At 40.1% G+C, this 22,282-nt stretch overlaps 1 protein-coding gene across 4 annotated transcripts; it reads right to left on the bottom strand.

Annotated features, from left to right (window-relative positions):
* Positions 1 to 1,878: 1,878 nt before the first annotated feature.
* Positions 1,879 to 13,186, bottom strand: LOC145655559 (KH domain-containing, RNA-binding, signal transduction-associated protein 1-like). Of its 4 annotated transcripts, XR_014121622.1 has the most exons (11): positions 12,904 to 13,186; positions 10,816 to 10,937; positions 9,525 to 9,641; positions 7,089 to 7,235; positions 6,522 to 6,661; positions 6,210 to 6,423; positions 6,011 to 6,078; positions 5,817 to 5,875; positions 5,416 to 5,608; positions 3,320 to 3,386; positions 1,879 to 2,749 (listed from the first exon to the last, which is right to left on the bottom strand). XR_014121622.1 is itself a non-coding variant. In XM_081709063.1 (10 exons), exons 2-10 carry the CDS (start codon positions 12,011 to 12,013, stop codon positions 5,502 to 5,504), a joined length of 1,005 nt encoding a protein of 334 aa, XP_081565189.1. In that variant the 5' UTR covers positions 12,014 to 12,055; positions 12,904 to 13,186; the 3' UTR covers positions 4,350 to 5,501. The 4 variants fall into 4 exon arrangements, 2 of the variants coding, with proteins under 2 accessions (XP_081565189.1, XP_081565188.1); XR_014121623.1 differs by lacking the exons at positions 1,879 to 2,749; positions 3,320 to 3,386 and adding an exon at positions 3,536 to 4,126; XM_081709063.1 differs by lacking the exons at positions 1,879 to 2,749; positions 3,320 to 3,386 and adding an exon at positions 11,983 to 12,055 and having other exon boundaries at positions 4,350 to 5,608.
* Positions 13,187 to 22,282: the final 9,096 nt, after the last annotated feature.

Below are 22,282 nucleotides of genomic sequence, written 5' to 3'. Positions count from 1 at the left end.
TTTGCTAAAGCAAAATTTATCGTTGCACGTTTAAGAAATACGTTATATACATTGTCTAGTTATTTTATTCCTACACTCGCACGCTCAAAGTACAAACATACTAACGCAGCTAACGTGCTGCTTCCAAAGATTCCACGGCTTAATCTTTACGTTTCCACGGAATGATGAAATTTCAGTAGTCAGTCAGAATACGCCTGAACCATTAAAGTTCAACAACTTCTTTGGGCTGAGCAACTAAATGAAATAAACACGTTCATATACCCTCGTTGTTGATACTTTTTACAACGTAGTGACAATTTTTTACTGCGTGGCTGCTCGGATGTTTGTGTGTTTGTGTCACTGGAGTTACATTTACAGTTCTGTGTATTTGGTTACTTTATGCAATTTTTGTAGGCTGTATCTAGGCTTTCTCACTTGCACCCATATACTAAAAAATGACACACACACACACCCCCCCCCTCACCCCACCACCACCACCACCGAAAACACATTCCTGTGAAACGCATGAAAGGGCAGCGCGCCCGCGCGCGCTGCAAGAGCGCAAGAAAGGAAAGGACGCGTACAGTGGATCTCGTGACATCGGCAATTTTTTCTTCTTCAGTATGTGAAGAATGTGGTAACAGAGCTGTTCTGCCAAACCACGTTAAACACACTGACTCAGCCCGCTGCAGTCAGCCCCTTGGGTCACGCATGTACAGCGCACAAGCTCATCACACACACACACACACACACACACACACACACACACACACACACACTAACAATAACAACGCACACACATTCATTCTCATTTCTGATGGTATACATGGATTCATTAACTTCAGAAAGATGGCCTCAGTGTTTTGCTTTCCACAGCGCTCTCCAGTTTCCCTTCAGCAGAAACATAAATGCGTTATGTCCATTATCTGCGGAGCCCGTTCACAGACTGGGCTCACCGCCTGCTCACACAAACAAGGCTCCAGTTGTTCAGTGGAGCTTGAGAGCTCGTTAATGCTTATTAAAATCCGCGTGTGTGGCATCGACCAGAATAATGGAGAGCCCCGCTTGCTGGTCAGTAATCATCACAATCTCCACCACTGGATTGACATACTGATCGTCAACATTAATTGCCTGTAACGAAATGCCCACTTTCACGGGGGAGATGTCTATCAAAGGACATTGAAATATCCGTGTTCGTTAATTCTCAGTTTTAGTAGAGCTGCATTTGATGTGACTAGTAATAATGCCGTTTATGTAAAGACTGAAATGTTAACCAGAATATGTATTAATCATTAATACACGTCATGACAGAGGTGTTTTGTGCCACAACACAACCTGTTATTTGCCTCAGAGACTGCGTTTCCAGGTTTATTTAGCACTGATGCTTATGAAACGTGTTTATTTCCTAAGTATCTAAATGAGTTCTATTAAATGAATTTTTAAATCATTAATTTTTAACAGTGATGTCTGGATCCAAGTTTCACTAGTGAAACTAGCGCAGAACCTAACAGAATGCAAAATGCAATGTTCACACATGTGCGCGAGGAAAGACGCCTTAGCTCAGACCAGTAATTGCTGTCACAGCGCTACACTTGTTTAAAGGGAATAAAATCACTGGTGTGTATTTATAACACCAATCCTCTTCCCCAAAAGGGTAAGGGATTATTCTAGCTCAGTGGAGCTACAGGCCCTGCTAACACTGTCATATTGAAATTGAGACTTACTTTTATTAAAGCCAGCAGAGTAACACTGATGTTTCCATTTCTTGAGTGAGCTGAAGCAGAGATGACCACAGACCAAGAGAACACAATAACACCAAGAAAAATCCTATACAAATGTCCCACTTGGTTTCAGCAAACAATCCTTTCTACTGTGTGGGAGTCAATGTAATCCCCAATGTAGATGTTCAATAATTTATTATTAAATTGTTCATAAAAACCTCATACATACAATAAAGCTTAAGGCACACCTTTACATTTTCAATTGTACACACATTAATCTACCTGCAAAACAGCTGAAGAGGCACAAATCCCTAACCCATTCAAAAGGAAATCTTTGGTGTAGTAGAGCAAAAATGGAAATCAACATGGCAACTTGAGTGTAGACAGATCCACGGGTGTGCCTGCTGCTTTGAGTGTGCACGCCCCCAGGTGTGAGACAGGAGGATATCGTGCCATTATCTGAGGTAGATAAGAGAATGAATAAATGAATATGTGGATCGTTTGGTTTTTCTCCTTAGAGAAAACTGCCATTGCCATATAGATTTTGGGGTGGGTCACCAACAAAAAAAAAAATTACAATGGTCATTTTTAGGACAGTGTAAAATCTATGAGGACATAATGATAGGAACATAAATGAAACAAGTACATTTAGAAAATGTAACACCAGAAGTAAAGATAGAGATGGATAAAGTGAGCGAGCACAAGCACATTAGCACAAGCTCCAGGACAACACTCTAGGACAAGTAAGCTCTTTTCTGCTCCAGTTCAATAACTGGTTACATCTGCATGCTTTGGCAGCAGGGCTGCATTGATTTCCTTCCTCTTCCCTTTTTAAGGTGTGATGCGATGCACTTTCCTAGGGCTCCACTTTGGCCTTCGTGAAAGCGTTCCAACAGAAGTCGTATTTTACTCCATCTCTGCAGTCTTGTGCTTGCCTCCATATAGAGGTGAGGTTCAAAAGTTAGAACATCTTTAGCACAAATCAAGAGTCTTCCATGTAGGAGACGTGCGATCAAGTCAGCAAAAGTGACCAGGAAAGGTTCCGATAGCTGCAAAACAAACATGAAGCCTTCAGGGGACTCTGCACGGCTGGATTATCCTCTTAACACGCATGAGTCAGCACCGGGCATTCACTTTATTATTACAAACACCTACACCCACTGGTCTCTTTATTACCTACACCTAACTACAGGTACATTTTATAGGTGTACCATTACATCTGTGGTCCATCTGCCTGCACACAACCCTTCATCTCATTAATTACTGGCCAGAACCACTGTTGACCAGTTATATTATTTGGGTGGAAGACTTTTCTCAGCCCAGCAGGGATGCTAAGGTGGTGCTGGCATGGTAGTGGGTGTTACTCTGGTGAAAGTATATCAGGCACAGCAGTGTTTCTCATATTAAGGTCATTGCTGGTTTGATGCTGGTCTGTCACCCAAAATAGCCATCAAACAGAGGTCCTATGTTCAGAAACTAACCACTGAACACAGCAACAGATGTGCCAATTTGCAACAATTTACAAAGTAAGTTTCCTAATAAAGTTAGTAGTGTATGTTGTTTAGTTCTCTAGTCTAAGCATGAAAGTATTATAATACAAATTTCTGAGAACAACTTGCCTGAGAAAAGGGAACAAGCACATGTAAACCCCCGATTCCAGGCCTGGAACTCCTGAAGAACCATTCCCTAAGGGAAGAGAAGAGATTCTCAGAACTCCACATCATAACATATGACCACAGTGCAGTGCAAAAAGGACCATATGCAATCTAGTAGTCATGGGTCATGCAACTCAAGCTTTTCAAGAGCTTCTTGTTAAAGGCATAGGAAATGTTTAACACATTAATTTATACACTGATTGTGCAAAAAAAAGGGAAAAAAAATGTAGCAGCAGCATTTCCTGCGGACACAAATACAGACTCAGTACTGAAGACTTTTAGCAAGAGTTGCATTACAGGTCTGATCTAATATGTTAGTATACCAACATTTTGAAAAATACATATGTATTACAGTGTATTTGAGTAACCTTTTTTCTATTACTTTTATTTTTGTGACTGGTATTTAATTAAATTACACGACAAGAGGTTTATGGAAATGTAAAACATAACACACTGGCCATGTACAAATTTAGGGTTAGAGCTACCTTTTCAATGCTGTACATAAGGTTTAGCACTCCTTTCCTTTTCGCAACCATTACTTTCATTAATAAAAGCAGTATCAAACTTGACATATAAAGCCTGGAAGCTAAACCTTATTAAATTCAGTTATTTCAAGCTAGTCAATACATTTCCCATTGTGAGTAAGACCAAATATAAAATGTCATTCAAGAAAAGTTTTATACATACCCAAGCACCCAATGCTTAGCTGTCTAAAGACATTAGGAAGCTATCCGGGTTATTTTAAAAGGCACAGGTCTTACCTCTAGGGTCCTTTTTAAGTATAAAAAGAGAGAAAAAGATTAAAGTTGTGCTTTTTATTATCAAATGAAACACTTTAAACACTTTAGCGTTGTTTACGTCTCCAATCTACATGCAGTTTTAAATTTAAAATCTCTTTTGAAGATGAAGAAAAAGTTAAGGTAATTAAAGGTTATAAGTTATTTAAAAGGGCATTTCAGCTTTTATAATGACAGAAAAGGAAAAATAAACCAGGTTAAAGTTTCATAAAAAACAAACTAGGCTTTATTGACAACTGCTGCAAAACATTTTTTGGACAAATTTAGTTACCTATTTAGGCAAGCTTACACACGTAGCATTCTGCATTTTATGGAGACTGTACAGAGACTAAAAGGCAGTACGTACAGTTTACGCGATTTTGTTTTTTTAATCTATGTACAAAAGACTTGGATTTAGCTGCAGTATCCCTTTACATTATAAAGAGATGACCCTTGTAGAGATTGTTGTCCAAATCCTTCTTAAGCAGTTGCATGCAGTTTATATGACATAATATCCTCCATGAAAATCTGACTTATTTTATATTTTACTTTTTTTAACTTTTTTTTTTACATAAGTAGCCAAACACTAGTCATTCTACAGAACAGTTTTGAAAGAGCCATGACTTATTTTAACAAATTAAGGATTTGAGGACAGTCCATCTCAACAGCGTCTAATAGGGCTATATTTCAAAACTCTAAAATATAGTGAAAAATATTGAAGCCTAAGTCTAAATTTACATGTTTTAAGACTATTTAAAACAAATAAAGAATAAATCAATGGTTGTTGACAATGTCATTAAAGAGACTTTTCCCTTTCCTTAATTACCGTTCCTTACATTACATAAAATAAATGATCTGGTTTAATGGCCTTTTGATTTCCTAATATTGAGCAGAATTTTGAAATGTAGCCTAAATGGGAATCTGCAACTCCACCTCTATAGATTCTTTTAAAAGCAACACAAATTAAAGTGGTGTCCTAAGATACACAACAGGTTACACAGTTGTTAAGCTTTGACATGTTTAAATTAAATATATTTATCCAACCACTAAGGAAAAAGACACAAAAAAATCTATCAACAACGCAAAAAAGCAAAGAGGAGAGGAGGAGAGAGTAGCAATGTAAAACGTAAAACAAAATAAAAACAGCTTTCCGTTTTTAAATATCTAAACACTTTAAATCCATCTCAAACTTTCAATTCTTGAAGCTTTCGGATGCTGATTTGTGGAGTTTCACTTTAAAAAATGTCCGGAGTAGAAAAACGAAAACAAAAGACGGTCAATTACTTTTGTCTGGGTTGCTTAAAGCGTGAGCTGCCGTGGGAGACAGTCGTCATGGTGACACATTATGGATGACGTTCTGCTTGACGAGTTCAGTATCGTCCATAGGGGTGTTCCCTGTATGCACCCTTGGTTTGTCTCTGAGCAGGAGCCTTCCCGGCAACAGAAGTCCTCTGTGTTCCATTCCAGTCATCTTGAGCTGCACACACACACACACACACACACACACACACGACAGATATACACACAACAGATATACACACAAATACACAGTGCATACTCCGTAAACCTGAGGAATGAGGAACTGCTAGTTTCAGCTATACTACTTGAATTCATTAAAAACAATACATGTAATACACGCAATAGAACTGTAATACATGTAATAGACCTTATACAATAATACATACCATAACTCTCATACCCCTCCTGAGTCTCCCCATGTCCATAGTCATAGTACTCTGGTTCTCTGGAAGAATTGATGCACAATGCCAACACTTAAAAAGCAAGTTAAGGCTGCCAAGTACTATTCTACCGACACTAAACTACAGCGGGCTAGTGGAACTCTCCCTGGGACAGAAGAGGAGGTGCTGTTTTAACTTACGCCTGCGGTTGACTGTAGTAGCTGTCATAAGACTCGTAGGCTGGCTCGGTGTAGCTCTCGTCATAGGACTGGGGCGAGAAAGAAACACAGTTGCTGTGTTAGTATATCTCTGCATTGAGCATGTACTTATAAATCTTTAGACCTCACAGAGGAGAACGGAGCACACACAAAGTTTCAGCACATTTGGCGGGCTCCTTACATATTCCTCGTACGTCTCCTGGGCAGGAGGCCGTGGAGGTGGAGGGGGCATGCGCTGAGGTCCAGGGGCAGGGGCACGGGCACGGCTGGCTGTGGCCCCTCGGGTCGGCTGGGCTGGTGGACCACCTCGGCCTGCAGGGGCTCCCCTCACTACTCCCCCCCTCGCGGGACCACCACGAGGAACTCCGCCACGCAGTGGAGGCATGCCCCGCCCCCTGAAACGGGAGTGGATGAACAATCCTCAGCATCACAAATGACACTTTACGTTGCATTACAGTGTGTATGTGTGTGTGTGTGTGTGTGTAAGTTATACCTGGGCGCAGCAGTAGGGGGTGGGTGCACTCCACGGCCCCTGACGAGTGGGCCCCCTCGGCCCCTGGCTCCGTGATCCTGATTTCCGTTCAGATAGCTCATCTCCATGAACTGCTCCTGGCAAATTTCATCCATCATGTCCTGCAGAACAAACACAAAGTGGGTGGGATGTGGTTTAGCCACTTAGCCAACATATTACATATGAACACAAGAGAGACGAGCCTGAAGAGCTATTAACAGTGACAGCGGGGGAGGGGCAAGAAGACACAAACCCTGCACATGAAACAATCAGGCATGAGGATTAACGCAGTTACAATCACAGCCCATAATCAAGAGCGAATAATGACTGCCGCTATGTAAACGTAACTGCCGCATGGCTAAGAGAGGACCGCATGAAAGCGATTTATCAGATTAAATATTAATCTGTAGCCGAGGGCAAAGGGAGCCAAGATCTAATTCAACAATGTACGCAGGTAATCAGCGTTAAACAATGACTTCTTTGGGTCTGCATGCTGGGAAAGCCAAAGCCTCCTGTGCTGTAGGTCAGAGGCTTTGATCTGATGCTTACTGGGAACAGGAACTTCTTAATCTCCTCCATGGCATGGGCCATGCGCAGGTAAGCCTCAGGCGCAGGTGCGAACACCTCGATGAACACGTGCAGCTCCATGGACAGGTGGGCGTACTTGGGCTCCCCGCTCCTTCTCAGCTCCTCCTCCTGAAAGAATGAAATCCAAACATTTCTCAGGCCCTAAGAGCAAGTAGTTCCTACAGCCTGACGAGGCTATAACGTTGAAAATCTGCGCCAATTTCAACCAATTACCATGATCAGGGGAAGAGGACTGCTAAACGGTAATAAGAAAAGCATCTGCTTACGAGTTTGTGGTGGCACAATTACTCTGCCAACAGACACATGAAACAGAATAGCAGATAGGCTGCTCTCATGTTGCGCAGGACTCACAACTTCCACATCTGACCCTAGCCATCTGTCCAGAGTTAGCACAGAAAATTCACTAGTGAACATAATGCCTTCATTTGCAGTAAATTCATTTCAGCTAGAAACATTTGAAAATGTATTCCTTGTGTTTATTTGATGCAACATTTCCCACTTTAAATCCTTGGATGCATGTTGCAGCCTCACTGCCAAAATAAGATTCTGTAGGACCAAAATGCATAGGAACAGTTCTTATTTAACTGAGCAACTGACTGTCCGGTTAAAATAAGCCAAGTTCCTGTCTTCACTGTAAGGCAGTGAACAGTTGACAGTAAAAATAATTCCAGCCTAGATTCTACAGTATAGAAAAAATGGATGAAATTACAAGTTTCAGTCTCTCGTGCAGATCCTGGAAATAAATAAATGTTTCGCATGATCGTTAAATTTAAATTGTTGTTTTTAAAAAGTAAAAATTGAAAATGACTGAGCTCAGTAGTTCCACATACTGAAAAATTTGACCAATACATTTCACAATTTTCTGCCGCAGAAATAAAAAAAAAATTTACATTCACCACTGGAAAGTACTATATTTACCACTGTAAAGACAAAATTAATCACAACCTACAAGTCTCTAGTTGACATATCCCAATACATAGAATCCTGGAGCAGGATTTGGATGCCATTTGCACAAGAGAACTTTTCCACTGGGAAAAATGTCTGTTTGTATTTCAGCACTGAATGCAACTTCTGTGACTGAGATGTAATGGGCTTGCTTTTAGCCGTGGTAAACAGCACGCTCCTCTAACCTTAAAGAGCGTCGGAATTCCAAACGCTCACAGTGGTGTAGATCAGACTTTGAAATGTATGTGAAGTACAAAAATCTTCTGATAGCTTCCTTTTAACTTTGGATTTTTAACAAAGTGAATTTTATAATATATTATGTCTACTGACAATATGTGGGTTGCAATAGTTCAGACAGCCTGTGTTTAGGAAAACAGGCAGGAATACATTCGCAACCATGCAGAAAGTCATTTTAAAGTCCACACAGACTGCCTCTACATCACAAATATAATATTTTTACACTGCTACTTAAGAGAGATGACTAATGAGACCATTAAACCTGGTGAACAAGGAACATAAAATTTGGGAAAGTAATGGAAGACAACTGAAGGTCTTTGCATGTGAGGTCAAAGCTGGGGTGCTTGTACTGCTTCTGCAGGTGACCTTGTGTCTTCGGCAACAAATTGCTAGACAATGTTGTGGAATACATTAGCTATAGTAAGCAGTCTCCTTTTAGAAAACTAAATAGTCAGATTGTCCTAACAAGATGAGGCTGCTTGCTTAAGCAGTAATTTTTCTTTATGAAGTGCAATAGTATAATCTCAGTTTAGAAAATAATTGTCAAATTGTCTTAATCATGCAACACTGCATGCTCGGCTAATAGTATATACACGTATACATACATGCATATTTTACATCAAGCTGACAAAAAATTACTAGACTACTAGACTGCTTGTATGAAACAAGGAAAGTACACTACCTCAAATTGTGGGGGTTTCAAGTTACATAGATGGACTTTTATTTGAGACAAAAAATGCATTTCACACTTACCAAGGCTCAATTAAATAAAGGCAGCAGACTGATCAGGTCTTCAGGTCTGACACTTAGCTACACAACAAAGTGCTCTTCATACTAGTCTCTGATTTGGTTAGCAGAAACATGTTTAGATGACCACCACTCAGCTCTATAATGAGTTGGGGGGGGGGAAACCTTTCAAGCACTTCTTTTTCTTGCAGAAAACATTCTTCAACCATTCAATGCTCATATTTTCATTTCAGCCATTCTGAGAATACACAGACTAAAACTTTTTGGCAATGCATCCTACAAGTTCTTAAAATTGTACTTTCTATGGTCTCGCATGTTTCCCCAGTGTTTCTAGAACGGTCCCTGCCTGAACCATTACAAATGCATGAGATCTCCACGTGCACGGATGCATGAGATCATTCAGGCCCTGTGGCACACTCCAACAAGAAGCGGCCCTCGGACATCCCACAGCGTCTGCGAGCCGTTTACCTTGGCTTTGTCTCGCATGGAGCCTTTCCCCAGCACAGAAATCTTAGCGCCCGTGTCCTCTTGCAGTCTCTTGATCGTGTTCCCCTGCGGCCCAAGAATCTTCCCAACAAAGTTAAACTACAAAAAGCAAAAGGCAAGATGAAAAGTTAAACTTGGAGCATGAAGAAAGCTGCAGTGTTACACTCATCTGAACTGTTATATATATATATATATATATATATATATATATATATATATATATATATATATATATATATATATATATAGAGAGAGAGAGAGAGAGAGAGAGAGAGAGAGAGAGAGAGAGAGAGAGAGAGAGAGAGAGCGAGAGAGAGAGAGAGATTATAACTCATTATTAAATAATATTTTAATCTTGGTGATTAGGGCAAGATTAGACACAATGGAAAACCAATCGTTGGCTCTGCAATAAACCTAAACAGGATATAAGCATGTTCAATAGTCTTGAGTAGCCACTGTTTGACAGTATAGTTACTCCATGGAAATCAACGGAACTTAACAAGAAGAAACTTCTGTGTTTCTGATGAGACACTTCAGCTGATCTGGTACTGCAGTCTATGACATGAACTCAATAACTCTCAGTAAGACCCTGGGCAAGGAGCGTTCCAAAACAAAATAAACTCCGCTTCAGTTCTGAGCTGGAAAGGGATAGTTTTTTGTGCGAATGAAAATACAACTGGGAATATAGCCTGTGCTTCTGTTAATACAACCTAAATGAAAAGAATTCCAGCTGCATGACTAAAAGGGTGGAAAGACTAGGAGGAGGGAAAAAAACAGAAAAGAAAAGAATATAACACAGAGCAAACACAAATTTGCAGGGAACTGTGTAAAGTCACAGCACTGTAAAACATTAGGCACAAAGTTTTAAACAGAATATCAAACCACTGTTGACAAATCCTGGTCTTGGAAGTATTGCTTAAACTTGATATGAATTGATATTATATTATATGATGTGTTTATTCGTGTTTTCAGAGAAAGGACAGCAGTGAAGAGTGAAGTGCAGCGTCAAAGGGAAAACACCACTAAGCCAATGCAATGAGAGGAAGCTATTTATGTATTTGACAAGTTCATACATATTTCTTATCAGACATTAGTTCAAGATGTGCCCCCCTACTCTTCCATATAGTAATAGTTCATCACCCATCAACTGATTACATGTAACACCACTCACTGAATTAACTGCCAATCCATACTTTGCAGAAACCGTTCTACCACTTTACACAGACAATTTTAATCTCATTAGGGCTCCAAGACAACAGCGTGTGCCACTTACCTTTGGGTATTGTTTGACAGGTATAAGGACCCTTTCCTTCAATTTGATATTCTTCGTTGTAAAGAGATCCAAATAGGTTTCAGTGTCTTTTTCCGTCTCCTGTTTCTGAACCCTCTCAATTTCTGAAAGAGAAAAAAGACAATTAGCACCCTCTCAGCCACGGCTGTCACAGTTATTTGTAATCCATTTTACAGTATTCTGAGTGAGAACACACACTGAAATCACAGCTGCTGAGGTCCTTAAACAGAATATGTGAGCTTTGATACAAGGAAATAGGATACTTTCATCTGCACTGGCAATCAGAGTAACAGTCTCATACTGATCAATAAGTCATCTCAATTGTTCTGGAAGACACTTAAAATAAACAGTATACTTTTTCACTCAGAAATCAAGAAAAACAGATAAACAGATAAGAGGGTCAGAGCCTGAGAAAGGCTGAATGCTAGAAGTACTAATAACATCTTTAGACATTCTCAAGAAAGCAAAATGCCAGAGGCTAAGGCTGTGAGTACTATTTCATCTCAGCATAAAGAACAAACTCTGCAGTCATTCCTTCTGCCCCAAGTCACAGCAGTTATTAGCTCCGCATGACCTGAGTCTTCCAAGGAAGTGTACGTTACTCTGGAAAGCACAAGTGTCAATACATGCCATATCTTAGTTAATGACAGAACAAGAACTGAATATGCATGCGCCAGTTTGATTAGATTGCTCAATCAATCCCAGCAAAATCACAAAGAATTTTCTAGACAACAAATTGGCATTAACCCAACCACTGAGAAAGCTGAAATATAATGATCACATACGTTTTGAATCTATTATTATTATTTTATTACATTGTTCATTTCATAACAATGACATGTAGTTTATAAAGAGTTGTCACAAGTAATCCCTTTAAAAACATAATCAAGAACTACGGGTACCAAAACCCAATGAGTAAACGGACTCAACAGACTGGATATTTCTGCGGGGTTAATGCAAATGCTGAATAACTGATCGGTGGCACATGGAAAAACAAGCCCGTTACATGTGGAATTACATTATCCGTTACAGCCCTGTGGGCAGATCTAAACCATCTTGAGGAACAGAACGGGTTTGGTTTAAGGGATACATTTCCTGTTGGAAAAAGAAATCATACTTGATAATCATATTCAGCGCTGAACGACTAACCTTTCCAAACCGCACAGTCAGGACGGATCATCAGAACCACATACACAGTCAAACTAAAGCTAGCAAAGTTCTCCTGCAATAAACAGAGAATAATCCGGTGAATCCCAGAAAAGAAAAATAACGGACAAGCAAAATAGAGCTTCATGCCCAATTGCAAGACTGGGTTAACAGTTCCGTTAACATTTATGCAAGTTAGCTACCAAGGAGTTTCCACATTGATGTAGATAACGCCCCTTTTCGGGATCTCCGGTATTGACTTTAACAGGTTTTAACATTTTAATAACACTGAAAAAAATGTAGGCGCTTCTGTAGGCGATACGAATACGATTTCAAAACATCAACCTCGCATTTAGGATGACAGGCAAAACAAAGGTGGTAAACTAGCCAGCTATCTAGTGCGGGAGCAAGCGACGGAGACAAAACTCCCCGACGTGCCGCAACTGTACAGCCGACCAACACTCAAAAGTCCGCGGTAGCCAATGCGCCGGCCAGCAAGGCGAACTTTCAGACATTAAAACGTTAACCTGCTGTTTGCCTCCGACACTGTTATGTGACTTGGAAGTTAAGGAAAGCGATTTACCACGTGTCGGGTGCCAAAATCAAGGTCCCAGCTGCTGTCTGACCGTACCTATCCAGGACACTCGCTGACCAAAACTATCCAGGACACTCGCTGACCAAAACTATCCTGGACACTCGCTGACCAAAACTATCCAGGACACTCGGTGACCAGAACTATCTGGCCAGCTTCATTCAATACTAGTTTAAAACGCACGCCCTCTGTCCTGGAAGCACCATCCGATATTATTTTACCCCCAGGGAGAAACCCGTTAAACCGACAAAACAGTAATCCCTACATAACCGCAAGCAGTGCGGACTGATAACTGCCCGTAGGAAAGAATATAAACGAGAGACGGAATTTACCTGCAGAAATAAGTTTCATTGCATGTATGAACGATGAGTCTAAGCTGTCTCTCTCGGCAAGGAGCTGCGGGAGGTACTTGCTCTCATTCTCCATTTTGAGTTGGCGAATAAGTTAATAAAAAGCAATCTAGCTCGTCAAGAGACCTCGACTGGAGAGCGAATCAGTGCTAGTCCAGAGACGAGACTACGGAATATCCACTTTCCGGGGTTATATGCTGCTTTGCATCGACAGCGTGGTGCAATAGCGCAGCTCCCCGACGCGCGGCGCGTTGGAAATGGAAGAACAATGAGCGACGCGACGGGCAAAAAGCGAGATCTGCGGGCGGATGTGACGTCACAAACAACCCGAACCTCTCCATAGGACCGCCCAGTCTGAAAGTTTCTGACCAAGGTAATAATAAAGAAAAATGATTATATGTACAGTTTGATCCTTTTTATGGGTGTCTTTTTTCATTCACTTAGGTTGATAAAATAAATATAATAATTAAAAACGTGAACTCATTTTTGATTATTACTTAATTATCTAATCTCGTTTTTGGATTAAATACACTATTCAAAGAAAGTGACTTTAGATCAATATTTATTGGGGTTTCTTTGTACGTAAAATGAAAGGACCAAATTATTGTTTATAGACAAATAAACACACACTTGATCAATGTTAGTTAATTGTTTTGAAACTAGAGTTAATGTGCTGACACTGTATACGAATTATGTTATTAGAAGAAAATTCCATGGATCGAAAAATAATGTGAGGTAAAATGTTAATGTTTGCTGCCCCCGTGTGGCTCAAATAACAATTGACGTGAACACTAGGCCTTGTTAATTAAGCCTAATACCTTTTCGCCGTGTTCCCACTATAATCGGCACAAGGTAAACGGTTGACTGAGTGTATGCTTTACATAATCATGAGTATAAAACGGACAGCTGAGTAGAAAGCTAAAGCACTTTTGTAATTTGCTCTAGATAAGCGTGTCTGCTAAATCACAAATGTAAATAAATTTTGATTCAAATGATTAGGATTCAGTTATTTTCTAAAATATACATAAACCATGATGCACATACAATATGTGTGTGTGTGTGTGTGTGTGTGTGTGCATGTGTGTATATATATATATATATATATATATCCTAAACACTGAAATGTAAATAATAATAATGATATTAGCAGACAATGCCTCAAGTTGTTTCTATTAGAACTTTAATCACCCAGCCAACATAGCATAAGCAGTAAATTTTTCAAGACAGCTCACGAGTATGCAGAGCTGTCATCAGGGGAAGTAGCTACTCTGGGGAATGTAAAATATGCGATAGTCTTGATTTATTTACCACTTTTACAGTTATTCAAATACTTCCATATCTGTTATTTCATAGTTTTAATGTTTTGACTATTATACAAAAATGTGGAAGGTGACAAAAGGTTGCTCCATTTGCTGATCAAAGCTGCCTCATGTAATAACAATTTAATAAAACTGACAAATGTATCCCAACTATTGTGCTTCAGATAGGCTCCTTTTCTTCATGAGCAGCAAGATCAACCAATCAACTCTGACTGTCAACAAGCAAGAACAATATGATGGCTTTGCCTCCTAAACAAATTAGAAAGTATGTACCAATCAAATAATTATATTAAATAAATACCAATTACTTGGCTTAGACTAGTTTTAGACTCATGTTATGCAAAGTACAATGTGTTTTCTGTGAACATAACTTCCCTCTCTGTTGGTAGAAGCAAATGGTGGGGTCACGGATAGGGGCAGCTACAATTTAGCATTGCTTGAAGGCCAGAAAAACCTTTTTGTCCTGTGAAAGCTCTGAGTTGTCACACCTGCTTAGTTCTTTACCAGCATACTCACCTCCACGTCTCTCTCTCTTTTGCTTTCTTTCACATTCTCTCAGTCTCCTCTCTGCAGTCTCAGGGTCAGCATACACTATGTGCTCTTTTATATAGCTCTGTCTTTTACTTTCATCTGTCCTTATCCCGTTTTTCATCTCTATCATTTATGAAGTAAGAAACAATGAAGACAGACATACTACCTTGGAAACAGTAATATTTTTATTCAGTAATACCTAGGGGCTTACATGTATTCAGGATTATTATGTGTGAGAGAGAGTGTGTGTGTGTGTGTGTGTGTGTGTGTGCGCGTGGGTGGGTGTTAATATGAACTTTAAACCAGTCAGACAAGTCGAGCTAGATTTGGATAACATGAAATAAAGTAAATGGAATGAAAAGTATATTCTTCTCATAAATATACTATTCACTCTACTGCATATATACCAATCAATCGCAATATTAAAACCACTGACAGTTGAAGTGACTACCATGGATTATCTCATTACAATGGCTCCAGTCAAGGGGTGGGATATACTAGCCAGCAAGTGAATCACTCTGGAAGTTGATGAGTTGGAAGCAGGAAAAATGAACACGCGAAATGATATCAGCTACTTTGACAGGGGTAAAATTCAGATGGCAAGACAGCTATCTCCCAAAATACTGGTCCTGTAGGGTGTCCTTGGTACTCAGTGGTTAGTACCTACCAAAAGTTGCCAAACCAGTGAACCAGCCACATGGTCATGTGTGTCCAGGACTCAATGACGTATGTGGGGAACAAAGTCTAGTCCAATCTCACAGAAGAGCTACAGTAGTACAAATTACTGAAATAGTTAATGCTGGCTATGACAGAAAGGTATGCATGTCAGCATGCTGCATATGGAGTTGTGTAACTGCAGATACATCAGAGTGCCCATGCTGACCCCTGTCCTCCTACCATGGGCACATGAGCATCAGAACTGGACTATGGAGCAATGGAAGAAGATGGCTGGTTTGATGAATCACATTGTCTTGGATGGACAGGTGCGTGTGTATCATTGACCTGGGGAAGAGATGGAACCTAAATGCACTATGGGAAGAAGGCAACCCAGTGGAGGCCGTGTGATGCTCTGAGCAATGTTCTGCTGCAAAACCTTTGCCAACAGTATTCCCTAATGACAATGGGCTCTTTTTGCAATGCTCTCCATGACACTGGAAAAATAGTTCAGAAAGGTATGAGGAACTTGACAAAGAGTTTAAGGTGTTGACCTCCAAATTCCTCAGATATCAATGCAACTGAGCATCTGAGGGAAAAACAAGTCCAATACATGAAGGCCCCATCTCACAATTTAGATTTGATTTAGGATTTAAAGCTAACATCTTGGTGCCAGATATCACAGGACATACTGCATTCAGAGGTCTTGTGGAGTCAATGCCTCAACATATCGGCTGTTTTAGTAGCATAAGGGCAACCTATGCAACATTAGGTAGGTGGATTTAATGTTATGGCTGATCAATGTTTAAACCACACAGAAAAAAATGGGGATGTGGAATACTTTCAACATGATTTTGATTTTTTTTCCTGGTTTTAACATCTTAACACTCTGACCTAGTAGAATGCTCTATTACTATTTGTAATCTTTGAAAAGCTTAACAGTCCATGTAATTCACTTTTACATGCATATTCTAATGTTAGATTCACCACACTGAAACACTTGGTCATGAAACACTGGCATGCTTCTTCATATAGAAGCATATGACCAAACACAAATAAAATGCAGTATCCTTTGGCAATACAGATGTGCTTTCATGCTTCTCTATGACTTTAGGTTTTTGGAGGGAAAAGGGCCTGCTGAGATCTTGGATTTGTTCAGGCCTCAGGCTTTGGTTTCTCCCAGTGTTATTATATCAGGAGTTGTCCTTGTACTGTGGCAGATATGAGTAGTGCCTATTTTCAAGTTAGTGAGCAAAGTCTGTGAGAGCCTCCATTTCCCAAAACCTAAGTATCACTGACACTGATAATTAATCATTTTAATCTTTCTTTCTCTCTCTGTATCAAACTAACTTGCAAAAATATAGTGCACACTGAAAAAAAAGAGATTAAAAAAGAGAAAGCCCTGCAGCTTTTTCATTGTTTCAGTTCTGATATTATTTTAGAGTCAAAAGAAAAAGCACCGACCAGAGATGCAAATAAATAGATTCCATGAAGTTAATGTTCAGAACAGTCTATTTTAAAGGATGCTTTTAGTTTTTCTCAATGAACTGCACAAATTCTCTTATACTGCAGTGTCACAGAAGCATATAAATTTGTTCATTTATCCATGCAAGTTTTGATTTCTCTTTCATCCACAAAAGGCCTCAGAGCATGGTGTGCTACGTGAGGTGCCTAAAATAAATGACACACTCTCTGAGATACATTCTCTAATGATGCAGGATTAATCACTTCAAAGAGAATAATTGTCAAAGCTTTAACATTTACAATCTACTGCTGCCCACACAGCCATACACCCCCTCACTGTGAGGGAAAGAGGACAACAGACTGTAACCTGCTTTTCTCTGGCTCTTTGATCAGAGTGCATGCCTGCACATGTCAGCACACTGCACCTCTGTGCTCTGGTTCCCAAGCCAGCGCTCTGATGACACACGGAGGGGGTAAAAGGTGCGACAGTCCCCCTCAGGCTTGGAGAAGCTGAGGTTATCAGTTGGTGCAATGATCCACAATCCTAGAAAGCGAATGGTGTCTGATTTACAGAATTCATAATAACCATAACAAAAGTTACATAATACCTATTTGTGTGTGTGTGTGTGGGGGGGGGGGGGGGGGTTGTGTGTGTGTGTGTGTGTGTGTGTATGTTTTTCTGTAAGGGAGTAGATAGGTAAGGGGTGGTGATTATGGTCTGTGTATCTGTGTATTGGTGTGTGTTTTAATACAGATATAGCCTGCCACAGGGAAATAAGTGGAAATAAATACAATATGTTATTGATCACATTGCATGATAAAAGAATTGACCTTATATTCCCTGTGACAGTGTATTGGGCCCCAACTGGCAAGAGAGTAATGAAATGATTGGGTACACTTAATGAACCTGATGGACATCATAAACTACTAAGAATAGCCCCACAGGTTTCGTTTCCTCTGTCCTATTCAAGAACTATTTGCTGTCCATCAGTGAATAATGAAAAGCATGGTGCTACAGTAAAGGGTAAGAACAAGGAAATAAAAGCAACTTAACTGATGCATTTACAGCTTATACAATATTCATTACATGAATCCTTTGTATTAAGATTATGATGTGTAGGAGATAAGGTGCAATTAGCTTTGGTTTCGTTGCCTACCACCCCACCTCATAGCCCTTCATAGCCCATAGTACATCTTCAGGGTGTCCTCTGCAGTTTTAACATGAAGCCTCAGCTCTCCATTATTATCAGTGAATTTATGAAGTCTCACATCTAGTCCATGATATGACCATTACTGTCTCATAGTATCAGTTAGCTCTGGCCTTTTAGCTGAATTGGCTGCCGCAGGCCCAGTGAATGTGGTTGTATATACGTTGCAGATGTGCTGTCTTTTTGAGCTTTAGGCCTGTTCTATGCATCGTTACTGAGCATAAAGCGTGTTCTACACAGCATTATTGAGTCTTAGTCTTGAGCTATGTAGTGTTATTGAGCCTTAGGTGTGGGCTGTGCTGAAAAGCCAGTATGGTGCCATAAACTTGCAGGTCCACTATGTGTGTCATAGACTTAAATCAACTACTTGTTTTTTTTGTTTGTTTGTTTGATTTTCTTTGTGTTTGCTATGGTTAATGGTATCCAATTCATTTTCCTTCCCTTGGAGTTTGTTTTGTCCTTGAAGTGGCCAGCACTGATTTCCATTCATGTCACTCACCCTTGTCCTTCACGGGGCAGCCTGCCAACGCATTAAGAGCCCATTTAATTACTTGGGAATCAGCATTAGCTCCCTAGTTGCCTTCTGAACAGTTTTCCTTTTTCACCCTTTTCCCTGACTCCAGGCAATCTATCTACTGAAACAGAGTAGGCAGTTAAGCAGGTCCAAGGTCAGTGACATTACAGTTCCACAGACCCCCTGGGGAGGCGTTTAGTGGTTAGCATGCTAAAGGTGCTAATGAACTAGGTCAAGCTGCACTGCCTGTTCAAAGAGCTGCCAGTGAGAAGAACACTGTCAGAGTCTGAAACACAAAGCTCTGGCAGGCCACATATGAGCATGGCGTAAGATGACTAAATGTGATATAGAGATTACCCCAAAGCAAGAGGAGAGGAGAACTGAGGAGAGGGGAAGAGAGGAGAAAGAAGGAGAGGTTCAGGTGGACAAGGGAAGGAGAGGGGAGGAGAGGGGAGGTGGAAAGGAGAGATCAGACAGTCCCGATAGCCAGACAGTGTCTGATCGTAATCGCTTGTCAGCAATTCAGCAAGAACTCTTGGAACTTGACAGCTTGACCTTGACTGTCTGTAGTTATCACCTCCAAGCCATGCCTCAGTGGCAGAACGAACACACGTGCACACAGACAGACACACACACAAACACACACACACATACACGGTTGCAGTTAAACAAGCCATTTCTCAAAGAAAGGAGGCTGTAAATGACCTTTTGCAGAGGATGTGAGGAGCCAACACCAGTTCAAACACTCACAGAGGGCTGCAGGTATGAACACTGGAATGAACAAACAAGTTGTGCACCAAAGGGTTTTTTGGGGGGTTTTTTGCGCTGCAAGAAATAGATGTAACTGCTCAGCTTGAGCTAGCTTAATTTCTAACAATAACCCTGAATGATCAGAACAGCCACTTAAGAAACAAAGAAATAAATCAGTAGACATTTTTAAAATATACACATACAGCTATACAGTTTTTTAAGCATTTTTCACATAACATAATAATTAGGAGTAATTTCCAGCAACTCTTTTCTAAGTCTATCCTAAAACTGTCAGCCTTGCGCCAACTCAAGTGCCAGTTGCCGTTAGAGACTGAAAAACCTTATATGACCACTGACTCTGTTCTACGTTGCAAATGAATGGTGTCCTGTTCTAGAAGGTTCTAAACTCTATACGCTGGTATAACAGGATGTTAAAAAATCTCTGTGGCTCTGACAAAAATGAGAGAATGCGCAGTCATCATGGGGCATGGCAGAGTCATAATGTGGCATCAAGGTGTTTCAAAAAAAGGCCAGCGCACCCATGAGAGTCCAGGGCTCTAGATGGCCTCAAATTGAAAAGTCTATCCTCTGTTCTGACAGTAGTTCTGTCACAGTGGATTTTATTTTAGATGCTGTTATGTGCAGTAGGACATCAATAAGGCATGGCTTATATGCTTGGGATGACACAGTGCTCATAAACTTGTTCTTTTCCCAGTTTTAAAACTGTAAGAGGCTGTGGTCTTCTAAGTCTATCTCAGGTAATGCTTATAATTCATGCTTATAATTCATATATATATATATATATATATATATATATATATATATATATATATATATATATATATATATATATATATATATAATTTATATCATTTGCATGTTTTAAAATATATTAATTTATATTATGTATATGTACATAATATATACAGATGTATATTAATTTATACATCTGTGAAAATATTTCCGCAGGAAATTCTGCTTTTCTCAGTGACACTTTTAATCTTTTATTATTGACACTAAACAGGAAAGTTATGCAAGCTTACATGTTCTCCATTGATGGATATCTGAAGATGGGTTGCACCACTGGGTCTTTTCAGGCAAACCTGACAGAACTGCACTCTTATATCACCGATCAAAAGCCATTTCCTTCCCTAATGCTGGAAGTGGCTGCTAAAAGCTAACAGAAAAAGACAACAGGAATAAAAGAACAACAAAAGGTTCTTGACAAAAAATATTGCCTAATTCCCTGCTAGACTTTACCAAGTCCTAAAATAAAATTTATTTTCATTTCATTTTTGGCTTGTAAATAAAAGCACATTACAAGCCTCAAACAAGCAGAAGACAAGCACTTGTTGACCTGCCTTATCATCTTTGATGTGCAAGCCTTGAGGATTTAAAGCTCCAGGGGTCCTGTATCTGTATTTTATTTCTAATCAGGTCAAACCTGCTTTTCTGTGCAATGTATATATACATTATATGTGTGCAATTCCAAAGTCCATTAAGTGTCCAATTTATTTTACCACAATTTCTTCAATCCTAATGAAAAATGGGTTATCCATAAACATGGGAAAATGTTTCAAGTGGGGGGGGGGTGCTGTGGGGATTTTGTTTTTAATTATTTCTAGGTCCTCCACATGCCTACTTCCCACAGTATTGAGGTGGACCAAATGTTCAATGTAGGCTTCTGTCATTCCTCCTACTGCACCTCCATTCTCCCTTCCATATTCCAGGTCACTGATCTTCTGATCACCCTAATCCTGATCTCCACCGATTACACCTGCTCCACATCACATCACATGTTTATAAGGACATTCATTTAACATCCATTTCACTGATACTTCATTTCATAGCTGTTTGATGCCACTACGGTTTCATTTTTGCTACTTTGTATTTTGCCCCTGGCTTCTCTGTTGTTACTGGTATTTGTCTACTGCCTTTCACTGTATTGCCTGGTTTGCCCATATACAACTGCTCATTGCCTGTCTCTGCTCTCTGCCCAGTATTTATTACCCCATCTGTCTGGCCTCTGACTGTATTAGTCCTGACTGTATTAAGTCCTGTTTAACATTTATGTCTGGCCTGTGACTGTATTATCCTGTATTGTCTGCTGTGATACTACCTCTGCCTGTTTGACCTTGATTTGTAATAATACATCTCCCAGTTGTATGCAGTCTCTGTGAGTCCCACTGACAGCTACACTGACATTACGACTAGAAAGCTCAAATGTGGTAGGTTAAGTTATTTTGCAGAAATGTACATATAATTTTTCACTGCCCATAGAGCTATTCCTGTCTGTAGTTTAATTTTGATCCTGATGGAAAACATACACTGCCTAGCCAAAAAAAAGGTCACACACTCTAATATTTTCTTGGACCGCCTTTAGCTTTGATTACGGCATGCATTCGCTGTGGCATCGTTTCCACAAGCTTCTGCAATGTCACAACATTTATTTCTGTCCAGAGTTGCAGGTCTGGACTCTGTGGTGGCCAGTCCATGTGTGAAAATTATGTCTCATGCTCCCTGAACCACTCTTTCACAATTTGAGCCTGATGAATCCTGGCATTGTCATCTTGGAATATGCCCGTGCCATCAGGGAAGAAAAAATCAATTGATGGAATAACCTGGTTGTTCAGTATATTCAGGTAGTCAGTTGACCTCATTCTTTGGGCGCATAACACTGCTGAACCTACCCTGACCAACTGCAGCAACCCCAGATCATAGCACTGCCCCCCCAGGCTTGTACGGTAGGCACTAAGCATGATGGGTGCATCACTTCAGCCGCCTCTCTTCTTACCCTGACGCACCCATCACTCTGGAACAGGGTAAATCTGGACTCATCAGACAACATCACCTTCTTCCATTACTCCAGAGCTCCAATCTTTATGCTCCCTAGCAAATTGAAGCCGTTTTTGCCGGTTAGC

The sequence above is a fragment of the Electrophorus electricus genome, unplaced genomic scaffold (assembly GCF_041902795.1).
Source record: "Electrophorus electricus isolate QZ-2024a unplaced genomic scaffold, ASM4190279v1 Scaffold276, whole genome shotgun sequence".
Taxonomy (NCBI): Eukaryota; Metazoa; Chordata; class Actinopteri; order Gymnotiformes; family Gymnotidae; genus Electrophorus; species Electrophorus electricus.
This window is presented reverse-complemented; position numbering and strand designations above follow the sequence as displayed.